Source organism: Cavia porcellus, unplaced genomic scaffold (assembly GCF_034190915.1).
Source record: "Cavia porcellus strain 051 isolate PalLab524CR breed Dunkin Hartley unplaced genomic scaffold, mCavPor4.1 scaffold_14, whole genome shotgun sequence".
NCBI classification, from domain to species: Eukaryota; Metazoa; Chordata; class Mammalia; order Rodentia; family Caviidae; genus Cavia; species Cavia porcellus.
Window position 1 is genome coordinate 58,982,610 of NW_026947497.1, and position 16,501 is coordinate 58,999,110.

The window sequence follows — 16,501 nt, forward strand, 5'->3', positions numbered from 1 at the left end:
AATTTCTGATATCAGTTTGAATTTATATTAGTTTATTTTCAATAGCATAGAATTATTCTTTGTAGCTCCTCTCCATCTTTTATTTATTGATGTCACAAAGGAACATTTTTATAGACTGCCAATAGTTCTTTTAATGCATTATTCTTTTAAATTTTGTTAAGTAAAATAAAGGAGGTGGAAACCAAAAGCATTATTACAATAATCCTATTTTTATAATCACCCATGTCTTCACCTTTACTAAATCTTTCTCTTTTTGCTCTGGTTCCATCCTGACTCCTGTGCTTTCTTTTCAACCCACGGGCTTTTCCCAGCATTTCTTGCCAAGCAAGAAGAGCAGTAACGAATGCTCACACCTCCCTTTTTTGCAAGTGACTTGAATTATCTTTCACTTTCTGAGGACAGTTTCTGCTAAGTATCAGATTCTTGGTGCAGAATTCTACTTTATTTGTGTTTTTCATCACTTTCTACTTAGGTGCACTGCCATCTGGCTTCCACAGTTTTTATTTTATGAGGAGCTGGCTGTCATCAAACTTCTGAGGAGCAGGTTTGTGTTATTTCTCTCTTTCAAGAAACTTTGCTCTTTGAAAATTAAATAATAATGTGTTTGGGTGTTGGTCACTGGGTTTGGTCACTTCGAGATCATCTTAGCTTGAGCTCATTGGGCTTTGTGAATGTCTGTACCCATGCCTTTCATCAAAACTGAAATTCCTAGCTATGATTTCTCCAAATATTGCCTTTTTTGGGTCTTTCTTCTTCTTGAGTTTTGATCAGCTGTAAGCATGATAGACTAACAATGCGTCACAGGTCTCTTATGCTCCATTTACTCTTTTTCTGTATTTTTTCATTCTGTAGCTCGGATTGAATGGTTTCCATCCTGTCTTCATGTTTACTTGTTTTGTTTTCTGCCTGTACAAATCTGTTCTTGAATTCCTCTAGTGAATTTTGTTGCTGTTTTGTTTCATTTTGTGTCATGAGAGAGATACCTGCCTTCTGGCTTGGGATGGTAGTGAACTCGCTACGTAGCCCCGCCTGACCCGAGCTCTCAGCAGCCCTCCTGCTCCAGGCTCCAGAGGCTGCCGCTCCAGGTGTGTTCCCCCACGCCTGGTGGAAGTTTCACTTTGGTTTCTTAGCTTCTCAGCTCCTGGGTTCCTTACTTCCTTCTTCTTTTTTCTTTCCAGGCTTTTTACTGCTTTATTGATGTTGCCATTTTTCTTTGCCTACTGATACTTCCACACAAGATTTTCTTAGCCTTCACATCATGTTTTTAAACATCTTGAAGAGTTATGTTCAGGCTAGTCGACCTGAACTTAGGCATTTTAAAGAGATAGTGTCCATTAATACATTGCATTTTTCTTCTTAAAAAGTGGAAGTCTTTCTCTCTTTGCATGCTAGTGATTGTTTGCTGAAGACTGAATCTTCAAAGCACAAAATATTAGCTATGGGAATCCTATTCCTCTTCAAAGTTTGATATTTTCTTATAATGCTTTTATATATTTTGCTCTTATTTTATAGAGAAAAAAATCAATACAAACAGCAGTTCATAATTTCAAAATAAGCTAACAGGAGATTAACAATGAGGATCTGAGTTTTTTCAGTTATTCATCTGTTCTGGATAGGAGTCCTTTGACTGACACACAGTTGGCTAAAATGTTTTCCTACACTGTGAGTTTTCTTTTCACTCTTAGTGATTTCTTTTGATTGTGTAAAACATTTAAACAAGATGAGATCCCAGGCAAAATGGAGGGAGCACTTCTAGTGTAGTTTGGGTTTTGCTTAAGAACCCTCTGCCTAAAGTTTGTCTTCAAGATTTCTGCCTACTTTATCTTCCAGTGATTAAGTATTTCTGTTTCAAATTAATAACTTTGATCCATTTTGCCTGTAGTTTACTGCATGGTGGTAGACATGGGTCAGCATGTACAGAGCCAGCTTTTCCAGCATCCTTTTTTAAAGAGGCTTTTTTCCAAGAAAGATGTTTGGCCCCTTTGTCTGGCTGAGTGTCTTTGTAGGTGTGTCTGCATGTTCTAATCTTTTTCATTAATCCTCAGGTCTAGTTTTATGCCACTGCCATGCTGATTTTATCCCAGTAACTTTGTAGTATAATTTCAAGTCAGGGATTATGATGCTTCTTGTCTTATCTTTGTTGCCCAGGATTACCTTTGCAATTCTATATATCTTCTGTTTGCAGATTAATTTTAGCTGTGTTTTCTCTAGACCTGTGAGGTGTGATAGTGGCATTTTGATCAAGAGTGTATTAAATGTGCATAACATTTTTGGGAGAATGGCCATTTTCACAATATTTCTTCCTGTTCACAAGCAAGGGATATCTTTCTATTTCCTTAGGTCCTCATCATCTCCTTTTTCAGAGTACTATAATTTTCAATGTATAAATCTTTTACTTCCTTTGTTAGACTGATTCCTAAGTATTTCAGTCTTTTAGATGCTATTGTGAGGGGTGTGGTGTTGTTTTTCTAATTTCTTTTTCAGTGAGTTTGTTATTTACACAGAAATGCTATTGAGTTTGAGTGTTGCCTTTGTTACATTACTGAATTTGTTTATTACATCTCTAAGTCTTCTGGTGGGGTTTTTGGGGCCTTCTATTTAGAGTATCATGCTATCTGCAAATAATGATAACTTTGCTTCTTCCTTTCCTACCCTTATTCCTTTTAGTTTTCTCTCTTGTCTAATTTATCTGGCTAATGTTTCCAAAACTATATCCAATAAGAGTGGTGATAGTGTGTATCTTTGTCTGGTTTCTGATTTTAGGGTGAAAGCTTTCTGTTTATGTCTATTTAGTATGATGTTGACTGTTGGTTTGTCATAGATGGATTTTATTAGATTTAGGTAAAGACCATGTATTCCAATTTTCTGTAGGGTTTTCTTAATCACAAATGGTTAGTTTTTATACTTTTTCAATGTTGTAAACCATTTGTGTGCTAAAGATTGAATGGAAATGGAAATGTCTCGAGCCCTTTCTGAACCTTTAATTGGGTGTGCAGTTCCTCTTTTGCCAGGTGTATCAAATGCTGTTCAATGGCATAGTCTTTAATGTCTGGCTCCCTGAGAAGAACCTGAACACAAGGGGGGAGGAGACTACAGCTGGCACCACAGTGCTGTGCTTGGAGCCCTTTCCAACAGTGGAACTGCTACCAGAGCACAAGTGTGCCCACAGAAGCAACAAGGTCTGCGGTTACTTCAGCTGGGAGAGTGAGTGTTCAGAGATGATTTTTGTGCTACTCTGCCAGTGTCCACACTCGATTCCAAAGCACTGCGAGTGTGAACTTTGAGACTGTAAACAACTTTTAAAGAGCAAATGGATCTACACATACAGAGCCCGCAAATACTGATAATCAATTACAATCAGTTTTCTTATACCATTAAAACAAGAGTAACACAAGCATAAGCTATATGCCCTGCAATCATAAATAGTCATACTCATACAGTGAATAATACATATTTCCACTTACATAATTTTCAATATCTGGCATTGGTTGTATGTGGTAACAAAAATCTATATACACCTGGTCTTCAATGAGATAATAGGTAGCACTATTAAATACTGTGATTTCAATAAAAAAAGCCACAAGCAGAATTTATTGAGTCCCAATCCCATCACCTACAATAATGTACATGCAAGATGCAAAGCTGAAAACTGTGCACAATTATAATTTTATCAAAATCTGATTTATGCTGCCTTAGTATTGTATGAAGTCTTTTGTACTGTCATAGAACTTCGTGATTAGAATAGGCACTTTGAAAGTAGCAACTTAAGTGATCATTACTGTTGCATTTGAACATTGTATGATCAACTTTCTATTAATTTTAGATTTGACATCATCACTCGAAGGTGACGTTCTATGAATAATAAGAGACCAGGCCACTGGGGGGCCAGGGAACCAGGTCCAGTTCCCTGGGGACCAGGCCAGTTCCCTGCCCTAATGGTGAGTGGAGCAGAAGCAGCGCGGAATCCCACCCCAGCCTAGTGGAACTCTCCTCCTGGCCTGGGGACCAGGCCGGTTCCCTGCCCGGTCCAGTGAGTGCTGCCCCCTCAGCGAACCCCATCCAGGCTGGTGGGACTCTCTCCCACACTTGGAACAACACTTGAAGCTCAAAAATCCAGGAAAATGACAAAAAAAAAAAAGACCAAAATGCAATCTCAAACATCCAGCCCATCCCAAGAAAGCCCAGGAGCCATGTGCACAAAAGAAAACACATGCCACGTAACTGAAATACCTGAAATAATAGTAACTGAAATAAAGAAGCAACTCTGGGAAGCCTTAAAGGAATTCATACTAGAAATAATCTCTCAGGTAAAAGAAGAAATGATAAAAGAAATGAAGGAGATGCTGAACATAGGTAAAGAAGACACAGTTAAAAATTGGAGGAACTAAAAAAAAGGATAGAATCCCTGGATGAACAATATAAGAAACAAACAGAATACATAAACAGATGCAAAGAGATATACAGGAAATCAAAAACTCCATTGAAAATTGTAAAAACCTCCTCAATGAATGTGAAGACAGAATCTCAGACCTCGAAGACAAGATTGCAGCAAGTGAACAGGAAAGGAAAGATCTTTTAAAAATAACAAGAAATCAGGATATAACAATTCAACACCTGCAAGATGACTCAAAGAGGAACAACATAAGGTTGATAGGAATAAATGAAAAAGAAGGGGACAACATAAAGGATGTCAAGAGGATATTTAGAGAAGTAATAGCTGAAAATTTCCCAAACACAAGATTGGAAACTGGTATCAAGATCAATGAAGCATATAGAACTCCAAATAGCCATAACCAAAATAAATCTACACCCAGACATATAATAATGACCATCCCAGAAATCGAACAAAAGAATAGAATATTAAAAGCTGTCAGAGAGAAAACACAGATCACCTGTAAAGGAAAACCTATCAGAATCACAGCAGACTTAACAGCACAAAAAATAAAGTCAAGAAGAGCATGCAGTAAAGTATTTCAGATCCTAAAGGAAAATTATTTCCAACCTAGGCTGATGTACCCTGCAAAACTGTCTTTCAAAATTGATGGAGAAATAAGATTCTTCCATGACAAAGATCAGCTGAAAATCTTCATGATCACCAAGCCAACCCTGCAAAGAATACTGAAAGACAGCCTAGACAGATTTAGGAAAAAACCACTAAACAAAGCAGACAATTAAACAGAGCAGAAAGATAAAGATGCAACAGCAGAAAGATGACATGTCAACAATAAACCAATATATAACAGTTCTAACCATTAATGAAAATGGTCTCAATACACCAATTAAAAGAAACAGACTGGCAGAATGGATCAAGAAACAAAATGCAACCATATGCTGTCTACAAGAAACCCATCTAACCCAAAATGATACTCAAGACTGAAAGTCAAAGGATGGAAAACAATACTTCATGCAACAGGAACCCCCAAAAAAGTGGGCATAGCTATTCTGTTTGCAGACAAAGTGAACTTCAAGCCAATAATGATCAGAAGGGATAAAGAAGGTCACTACATACTAGTTAGGGGAAAACTCCAAGAGGGAGAGATAAGTATCTTAAATATATATGCACCAAACTCCAGAGCACCCAGTTATATAAAACAAGTACTAAAAGAAATGAAAAACCAAATTAGCAGTAACACAACTCTAACAGGAGACCTTAACACACCATTAACACCAATGGACAGATCAACCAGACAGACAACCAGCAAAGGAATAAAAGAACTGAATCGCACCTGTGAACAAATGGACTTAATAGACATATACAGAGCATTCCACCCAACAACAAGAGAATACACATTTCTCTCAGCAGTACATGAGTCATTCTCTAAAATAGACCATATATCAACTCACAGAACATATTTAAATAAATGCTAAAGAGTTGAAATTATCCCTTGCATGCTATCGGACCATAGCAATATGAAATTAGAAATTAATGATAAAAGATACTGCAAAATTCCCACAAACACATGGGAACACACTCCTGAATAATCAGTGGGTCACAGAGGAAATTAAAGAAGAAATTAAGCAATACCTACAAGAAAATGAAAACACAGATACAACTTACTGGAATCTGTGGGATGGAATTAAAGCTGTCCTCAGAGGAAAATATATTGCACTGAGTTCCCACATCAGGAAAACAGAACAAATACAAATAAATAACCTGATGCTACACCTCAAACAGCTAGAAAAGGAAGAGCAAGTCAAGCCCAAAGCCAAAAGAAGAGAGGAAATTATAAAAATCAGAGCAGAAATCAACGCAATAGAGACTAAGAAAACAATCCAAAGAATCGACGAATCAAAAAATTAGTTCTTTGAAAGAATAAATAAAATCGATAAACCCCTAGTCAACCTTGTTTTAAAAATGGAATAAAAAGCTCAAATTCATGCAATAAGACATGAAAAAGGTGAAATCAATACAGACTCTATAGAAATACAGAAGATCATCAACACCTATTTCGAAAACCTCTACTCTCAAAGGTTTGATAACACAGAAGAAATAGACAGATTCTTAGAAACATATGAAGTACCAAAGCTAGATCAAGAGGATGTAAAACTGCTGAATAATCCAATCTCTATCAATGAAACTGAACATGTAATAAGTTCCTTACCTACAAAGAAGAGCCCAGGCCCAGACAGATTCACTACAGAATTCTACAAGAAATACAAAGAAGACCTAAGGCCGACTCTGCTCAAACTCTTCAATGAAATTGAAAGGGAAGCAATCCTTTCCAAGTCATTCATGGAAGCAAATATTACTCTAGTAACAAAACCTGAGAAAGACTGAATTGAAAAAGAGAACTACAGACCAATCTCCCTAATGAACATAGATGCAAAAATCCTCAATAAAATATTGGCAAATATGATGCAGCAAATCATCAAGAAGATTATAAACCATGACCAAGTGGGATTCATCCCAGGCATGCAGGGATGCTTCAACATATGTAAATCAATAAATGTAATCCACCATATCAATAAAGCCAAAGTAAGAATCACATGATCATTTCTATAGATGCAGAAAAAGCCTTCAATAAGGTCCAACATTCATTCATAATAAGAACTTTACAGAAAATTGAAACAGATGGTCTTTACCTCAATATAATAAAGGCCATCTACGAAAAACCAACAGCCACTATCGTACTAAATGGCCATAAGTTGAAAGCTTTTATTTTAAAATCAGGCACAAGACAAGGATGTCCTTTATCACCACTCCTATTTAATATAGTACTGGAAGTACTAGCCAGAGCAATTAGACAAGAGAGAGAAATAAAAGGGTTAAAGATAGGAAAAGAAGTTAAATTGTCATTGTTTGCAGATGACATGATACTCTACACAGAAGACCCCCTAAACTCCATTGAAAGACTCTTATATATAATAAATAAATTCAGTAATGTAGCTGGATACAAAATCAATACTCATACATCAATAGCATTCCTATACACTAACAACAAAATCACAGGGAGACAAATAAGAGAAGCCACAGTCTTCACACTAGCAAGCAAAAAAATGAAATATTTAGGAATTACACTTATGAAAGAAGTGAAAGGCCTATACAGGGAAAATTATAATACACTGAAAGAAGAAATTGAATATGATCTCAGAAAATGGAAAGACATCCCATGCTCATGGATAGGAAGAACAAACATTGTAAAAATGGCCATTCTCCCAAAACTGTTACAGAGATTCAATGCAATCCCAATGAAAATACCATCAACATACCTTATAGATCTAGAGAAATCAGTCCTAAAATTCATCTGGAACCAGAAGAGACCTAAAATAGCAAAGGCAATTCTAAGCAACAAAGGGAAGACAGGAGGCATCACAATACCTGACTTGAAGTTATACTACAAAGCAACAGTAGTAAAATCAACATGGTACTGGAATCAAAACAGAGCCAAAGATCAATGGAATAGATTAGAAGATACAACCACAACTACAAACACGCTCAACCACCTTATCTTTGCTAAAGGAGCCAAGCAGATTCACTGGAAGAACTACAGTCTCTTTAATAAATGGTGTTGGAAAAAGTGGCTCTCCATTTGCCGAAGACTAAAACTAGACCCAAGCCTATCACCATGTACTAAATTAAAATCTAAATGGATCAAAGATCTGAATATTAAAACAGAAACACTAAATCTATTGGAAGACAAATTAGGTAGAAACCTTGAAGACATAGGAGTAGGTAGAGAATTCATGAACAGGACTCAAATTGCATGGGAAATACTTCCCAGAATCAATAACTGGGATCACCTCTTATTAGAAAGTTTCTGCAAGTCAAAAAAAAATCTCCAACATAGAGAAAAGAAAACCTGAAAACTGGGAAAACATCTTAGTGAACTCCCCCTCAGACAAGGGACTTTTGTCTAAAACATATAAAGAATTAAAAAAACTCAGACCCCAATATTCAAAGACCCAATCCAAAAATAGGCATCTGAGATGAATACACACTTCTCAGATGAACAAATACAATGGCAAATAAATACATGAAAAAATGTTCATCATCATTTGTCATTAGGGAAATGAAAATTAAAACCACACTGAGATTCCATCTCACTCCTGAAAGAATGGCTAGGATCAAGAAAACCAACAACAACAAATGCTGGAGAGGCTGTGGGGAAAAAGGAACTCTCCTGCACTGTTGGTGGGAGTGTCGACTGGTACAACCTTTGTGGAGGTCAGTCTGGAGATTTCTCAAAAAGCTGGGATTGGAAGTCCCATTTATTCCAGCTATGTACCCTTACACTGTTTTGTTTTGTTCTGTTTTTTTCTTTTTCCTTTTAAATAAAATTAAAAAAAAAAAAGAAATGTGATTGCAGTGAATATGTTTCTAGTTAAATCTAAATTTAAATTTAGATTTAAATGGATTTCTTATTACTTTCTGTTCTAATCAGGAGTTGACATTAAAACGCTAATTTCAAGCCCACAGTGACTCAGAAAGTTCTGTAAAAATGTAAGGCTGACTTGGGTCTCTGTCTATAAGAGGATCTGATCATCTACGGGTGCATACACTAGTCCTCACGTGAAGGTTGCTGGAAAGGCCTGCATGAATAATTCACTCCATGCTCATTGTAACCTCTAAGCCACCTGCTGTTCCCATGGTCCCCATCCAGTGCAAGTGTACTTCTTGCGCTGGGGAGCAGTGAACCCTAATGCGGACCACAGCCTGGAGCAGGCTGTGAGGGAGAGAGTGCTTGACCGTGCCCGGCCCGGAGCACAGTCTGTGAGACTGACCACCGCCGTGCTCACCCTCAGGGCCCACTTCCCTGCCCCCCCCCCATGTGCTGTCTGCCTGCTTAGCTTCTGGTTACCTGCAGCACTAAGCAGCTGCTCAGGAAGCCCATGCTTGCCTCAGCTCTTAGGAACAGACAGGAGCCTCTTTCGGATTTGTGATGATGACTGAAGGTGTCTGAACCGTCCCTGAGCCTCCCTTGGCTTGGGACCTACCCACCAAAGGTCACTCTGGGGAGCCAGAGAGTGGTGTTGGGTGTGTTCATGAATCCGATTTTTAAAAACAGAGTAACTTGCTCAGCTCACCAGCCTCACTGGATAGAATGAGAAGAGAATTTGCGGAAGGTACAAACAGTTTCCAGTTACCCCAGTAATTATGAGTGACAGGCAGATGGCCGTGGGCAGGGCACCTGGGAGAGCTGCCCACCGAGGTGAAGGTTCTCCAACCCCGAATTCAGCAACTCCTACCTGCACCACCTTCTGAGACTGCACATCCACCACCAGGACTCTGCTGAGCGTGGGCTGCGCGGCATAAATGAATTTGTCCTTGACGTTGACCGCGGAGGCCCACACGCACCGCTGGTCCGCCTCTCCCTGGGCTCTAGGACAGACCTCATCCTGCAGTGGGAGACAGAAAACGACACCCACGGTGAGTCTGCAGCTAGGCGAGCTCGCTCCTGGAGCTGGAGTTGTAGCCACGGAGGGCGTTAACAGGGCAGGTGGCCCGCGCACCATCTCTGCTCAAAGCGAAGTCAGTGACCAGGCCGTGCATCTGGAACCTCACTCCCTGACTTTTCTAGAGAAACGTGCTCGTTTCAGTTTTTCCCTCTGGTTTACATCTCCATGAGTTCCCAAATGCACAGCGCAGCCAGCGCTCCCCTTATCGTTTCCCGTCTCCAGCTTCTTGCTGGGCCGCAGGTCACAGGCCTGTACCTCCGTGGATCCATCCTCGGGCCACTGCATGCTGACCATGGAAGGAAGGCGCGTTGGACGGTCACGTTGACTCGAAAACAAGAAGAACCCAAAAGTCCTAATTCCTTCTTTTATTTTGTCAGTATATAATTATTAAGGGAATCACAGTCTTTGTGATTCACTCCGGGAGACATAGGTAAAAGTCAGTTTAAACTGTGACTTAACTCATGATTTGTATCTTCATTTCAAAATACATTAGTGGGGCTGGGTATTTAGCTCAGCGGCATAAGCGCCTGCCTTGAAAGCAGGCAGTCGTGAGTTCGATCCCCGGTACCGATAAAAAGGAAAAAGACCAAAAAAACAAAAACAAAAACAAAAACAAAAACAAACAAACAAACAAAAACAAAAAAAACATTAGTGATCCTCATGGTTTACAGATAGAAAATCTACCAAGAAGAAAGATCCGTTGAACTGCATGTTAGATATATGTGCGATGATAAATATCTATTAATATAACAGTAGTAAACAACTATTTCAGTGTTTCACATGATTCATTGTTTAGTTCTGAATGTTAATGATTAATATCTAATTTATTTGATTTGTACAACCCAGTTATTAGCTCATAAGCTATGTTCTTTCTTTTTCAGTTTTTATGGAGGATTAGTTGTTCTGTATAGATCTCATTTACTATTTGTATTTAATAGACATGAAACAGATAATGACACTTTCAAAACTGGTCACAATGGCACACCCCCATAATCCTGGTTACTAAGGGGGCTGAAACAGGAGAAACTTGATTCAAGGAGTTCAAGAAAAGCCTTGTTAATGTTGCAAACCCATCGCACAAAGAAATGAACACCTCGCTTTCACTATAAATTTCACTGAGAATTCGTTTTCATTTAAAAATAGTGCTGGCAGCAGCTGTACCACATGTGACACCTAATAGTCACGTGATACCTAACACTGTAACCAGCGCAGTCACTACAGTTGGTTTTTCTGTTTGCAAAGAAGTTGGAGAATAATCTAATATAAGAGGACTCAGCAGAGTCGTGGCCTGTCGTTTACGTTTTCCAAACACCTGGGCTAATTTGAGAGGCGCCTGTGAAGCCTGCTGATCAAGTCCGGTCGGGGCTCAGGATCAGTCCGGGTGTGCAGAGACCTGCTCTCCCAGGAGAGCTCGGGCTACTGGGCCCAGGGTGGGAGTCCAGCGCCTGGCACAGCTGCCTCGGTGTGGGTGTGAGGAACTCAGCAGTTGGGGCGGGAGCTGTCACGGGTGCACAGAGCCACCAGTGAGTCCTCTGCACCCGGGAAGGGGGAGTCTGCATCCAGCACCTGCTCAGGCCACGCGGCCCTGTGGTCATTGCTGCTGTCCGCTGACACCGGTCCTGTCCTACAACTGCCCTCTCTGCAGCCTGGCTGAGCCTCGTGGAGGAGGAGGAGGACTCGTGTGAAAACGAACACTGCATGAAATATGCACTTGAAGGCATCCAGAAGGGAACATAAGACCTAAGTTCCGTGAAAGGCTTGGGATATAGGGAAATGGTTTACAAACTCTTTGCTCTTGTGTAAAAACCGCTGGGAAGCCCTGCCAAAGCGATGAAAAGTAGGAGTGTCTGGAGACCTAACTGTCAGCCAGGTAAGCACAGGGCCAGGGCCGACCTGCCCCTTCTCGGGCTGAGCCACTGGGGGAAAGAAGCCCTGGCAGGGAGTCGGTTTCTATCTGCCTGCTGCTGCCCTGACTGCTTCTACCTGCCTGCTGCTTCCCCGGCCTGACTTCCAACCATGTCTACAGCGCTACTAGTTTCCTGACAGACACGTAGATTTTATTCGCTTTGTCTTATGTTGTTATTTCTGATGGTAGCCTGTTAAATCCCATTTGATAATAGCAAGCATATTTTTCAGATTACATAGATTAATATTTATTTCTATGCATCAGAATTGAAGAAAAACATGTTTGTGTCATGCATTAGACGTTTGGTGGATAAAAGGAAGATAAAAATATCAGAGACAAAAATAAGATTAAGGTAACACACCCTGAAGAAAAAACCATCAGGAACAATATCAGAGTGTCATTAAGCCTCATTCTGTAGGAACATACTCCACGGAGAGGGACAGGGATTAATAAGATATTAAAGCTAATGAAGATGAGTCAATAGAAGAAGATAATTCTGCTCCTAATTAGAACTTAGTCCTGCTGGGTTGTTTCCATATTAAACTGCATCTCCTGCATATATATTACCTTGTCCCAGAATTTTAGAGGATTACAAGATAGGTTACTACAGGAGGTGAAAGTTTTTAGTTCACAGTTATGGTTGTGTGAATGGTAGCACATTCTCTCATCTTCTATTTGTACTTCCCCACTTTTCTTTATTGCAATGATTAACCAGCGAAATGTTTTGCCCTCCAATCTCTGAATTCCCACAGTTCTTTTCTCGCTGGTCCCCTCCCACCAAGCACAGGATGCCCATCTTAGAAGGTGACTGTGTTGGCAGGTCAGCTCCATTACCCTGGCAGGCCAGCTCCGTGGGCTCAGGCGTGGCTCCTGCTTCCTGGTCCCAGATCTACCAGTGTTCCTCACTCTTAGCAAGACTTGCAGTGCTGCTCATTTACAAACACAGTGAGGCTCACAGCATGCACCTGCCCCCAAACCTGAGAAATAAACTATAAAAGCATTAAATGTATTTGTTTGCTTTACCTTTAAGTCATTTATCTACTTTTCTTCAAAAATCACTTTCTACAACTACATGTAAGTAACATGTGCGGGTGGAGAAAGCCTTGTGCTTGCATTACAGTTTCAAGCAGCCTGTAATTTCCACGGGTCTGGGTTGTTTCAAACATTTAATTTCCTGTGAAATGTTCTCTCACTCTTCTAAGGCAGAAAACAGCCAAGTGAGAACCCCAAGGCCAAATCCAGCCTAGTGTCTATTCTAATGTTGGCTGGGGGCTAACAACGTTTTCTCTGTCTTTTGCTGATTGCAGAACAACAGAAAAAAAAAAAAAGATACAGTTTTATGACATGAAAATAATACACAAAATTCCGATTTATGCAGACAAAGTTCACGGGATGCAGCTGCACGCATCCATTTAAATGTCACTGATTGTTTTCTTCACTGCAGCGACAATGACCATCGAGATGCAAAGCAGAAGAGACTCATTACAGGGACATTCATTGGCTGAAGACGTCACCGATGCCTATTTTAATATGAAGCTCCAGTCCAGATGTTACCTCAGTCCTCTTAGCTAAACTCTTTCTGACTATAGCAGCTTCTTTATTTTCTGGTGCTTAATTTTATCTTTAGGAAAGCCAAGACTCAGACTAATTTACTGGCCTATTTTCTTTATATTAAACTCCTCCCATGGCTCTTCCATATTGATTACTTAGTTAATCATGATCATGGGACAACTCATTTCAGTTTGAGTTCTAAAGCTGTCAGTCTTCAATAGGGTATAATTGGTTTACATTCATAGTCTAAGTAACAAGATGAAATCAGGTGTACAGCTAAGATAAATATAGCAAGAATCTCGTAGCTCACAAAACAAAAGTCAGAAAAACAGATACAACAGTGCATGACACATTGCCAAAGCTGAACTCTAATGTAATCTGACATTGCACTGAAATTGAATTTTTATTTAGAGCAACCAAAGAGCATTTTTAAGAGGTTTGAAGGAAGATTACATATTCCCTCATTTTTAATCTTAACCTTACTGATGACAAATTATATTTGGAATTGCACTGTCATTCTTTTAACTTTAACTATGAAGGACAAAAGTATGGTATCCATGCTTAATCTTTACTTATGGGAGGAAAATGATTCCGAAAGACACATTTCAACCACTTATACCAAAGAGATTATACCACTTATACCAAAGATAGGGAGAGAATTAAATGCATAAATCTTTAGGGTTTGCAAAAGGGAATGAACACCCAAGGCCTGAAGGAATAGTGCTTTTGCTACATATGTTTAATCCTTGTTTCTTGAGCACTTGCTGTGCCTAAGGCACTGAGCTGAGATTGTGGAGAATTGAAAGAGTTATTCAACCTCGTCTTGGACTGCAGGAGAGAAAGGATAAGATGGTAGATTTCTTGTGTTCAGTGGCGCATGCTGTGGTGCCCATTTCCCTGGCACACTCCCCTCAGTGCTGTGGAGGTGACTGACATTTGCATATGGTACCTATGAAATTCCCCTCCGCTGCTCGTGTAGCCTGACACAGATGGTTGGCCTTAACAGCCAGCGCTCATGCAGTCAGTTAGAAGTACACCAACCCCCAACATTTAAATGTATTCTGCAGTAAGAATGAAAATAAGAATTAGTTTGCATATACTTGATTTTATTTCATATATGGAAGCTAAAATAATTAAATAAAAGTCCTTCTTTTTGCTATAAATGATTACCAAAATATTTTATATTTAAAATTATAAGCAGGAATTCATTTCAGCAATTCACATTTTATATTGTTTCTATGATTTTACAATAATGTATTAGCTGAAATCTACTTAATTTCAAGATCCAAAGCCATATGATGTCAGAAATTAAAAACAAAACGTTATGTGACAGTTACTCAATTCTGAGAAATACAAACATGTCTCTTACTCTTCTTGTATTTTCCTGAAGATTATAGGAATTTCTGTTAACTTTTATTTTACTTAGTATAGGATTACAAATTTCAAAAATGAAAATTTATTCTCATTTTGAAATATGCATTTCTAAGGTTACTTCATGCACAATATGACTGTAAATTTTCAAAAACTGTGATTGGAAAACCTGAGGTAATGATTAGAAGTTTCTTGAAATTCTAAGTGACCAGTTATTGCTACTTCTCCATTGAGAAGGTTCTCTGGTTAGAGGCGTGTGTGAAGGCACTCAACATTCCTAATTTCTCTTTATTCTTTAACTTACAGAAAGGTATACATAATTTATACAGTTCTTTCATTATGCATTTGTATCTATGAATACATACAAATACATTCATGTTTTGATTTATATAACTATTTGACAGCATACTTAGAATTGTCAATATATAGTATATAGATATACTGCATACATATAGAGGAGTAGTTTGTTGTTTTTTATTTGTTTGTTTGTTTTGTTTTTTGGCATCAGGAATCGAACTCTTGACCTCACGCTTGCCAGGCAGGTGCTTATGCTAAGCTAAATCCCTGACCCCATGTGTAGTTTTTATTTTTATATTTTTAGAGGGATGTCAAAGTGTTTCAACACCATAAAGATAGAAATTCATGTAAGGGAAGTTCACATCTGTGTTTGTGAGGCATGTCACAAAACTACGAGCTTAAATACTTGTTTTTTCAGCTTTAGATTCCTAATGGCTGGACTAACCCATTCAGGGCCATCAAAATTGTTTTTGAAAAACTCATTCTTTACTAGCTGATACCATTAAATTCTACATGACATAGGAAGAAGATAGATTCTTTGTCTTTAAATTTGCAAAGCAGACTTGAGAGGTAATAGTTTTGTGGTAAACAAAACTAAACAGAGTAGACTTCATATATTACTTTCTTAGTACTGTTGGGAACTAAAGTTTCAAGTTCTATGATATACCCATGGGGCCTGCACATCTCATATCAGTAAGAAGTTTAAAATTCTGTGATATAATTCTATCAGTAGAGTGGTTGATACATTGTGTCAAGTTGAGACCTGAGAAGTTCAGCAGCTTGATAAAGTGATTCAGCAGAGGCAGGGTCCTCACTCTGTAAATATCCTGAGCCTATGCAAAGGAAGGCACAGGGATGGTGTGGGTGGGTAACCCGCCATCAGTTTAAGGGAAGAAAAGAGACTGACTCCTCACTGTTTGTTGTTGCTGCTCTTCTGTCTTCTGCAGCCAGAACTGTTGCCCCTCTGCCATGCTACCCTGCCTCGGAGCCTGATTACAGACTGAAACCTCCACAAACTGTGTGCTAAACTGATGTTTCCTTCCTTGATTTCGAGTGTTGGGTATTTTGTCCCAGAAATGAGAGAAAAGTAACCAAGAAAATCAATTACAAAATTTTATAGTGATCATAAATACTATGATATAACATGATTATGCTTTATTTAAATAATTTTTACATTTCTACATGTTCTATATGTTTTTATGAAAATATGAATCATTTATATGAAAAATCATAAAATTTGGTTTAGCAGAAGCAAATATCTGTTTTTATTCATGTGTATAATATACATAAAGACATAAACACACCTTATTGAAATGGATTTAGTATTATAACAGAATTACAAAAGAAAATAAAATTACATTTGCAGTTTAAAATGTTTTTGTACTTGTAGTAAAACTATAAACATCAAAAATGGAGATAATTTTACTTAGCAATTTAGCTTATGACGGAAATACCTTTAAATTAAATTTTATTCATTTC

General features: G+C 38.6%; 1 protein-coding gene across 5 annotated transcripts in view; it reads right to left on the minus strand.

Moving 5' to 3' along the window:
- Nucleotides 1-16,501, minus strand: part of Fstl5 (follistatin like 5) — a 598,962-nt gene that overhangs the window by 60,860 nt on the left and 521,601 nt on the right. For all 5 annotated transcript variants that reach the window (XM_063260930.1, XM_003476994.5, XM_005006804.4 and 2 more), the window contains one exon: nt 9,688-9,837. In XM_063260930.1, the coding sequence (XP_063117000.1) occupies nt 9,688-9,837 (150 nt within the window). The remainder of the gene's footprint in view (nt 1-9,687; nt 9,838-16,501) is intronic.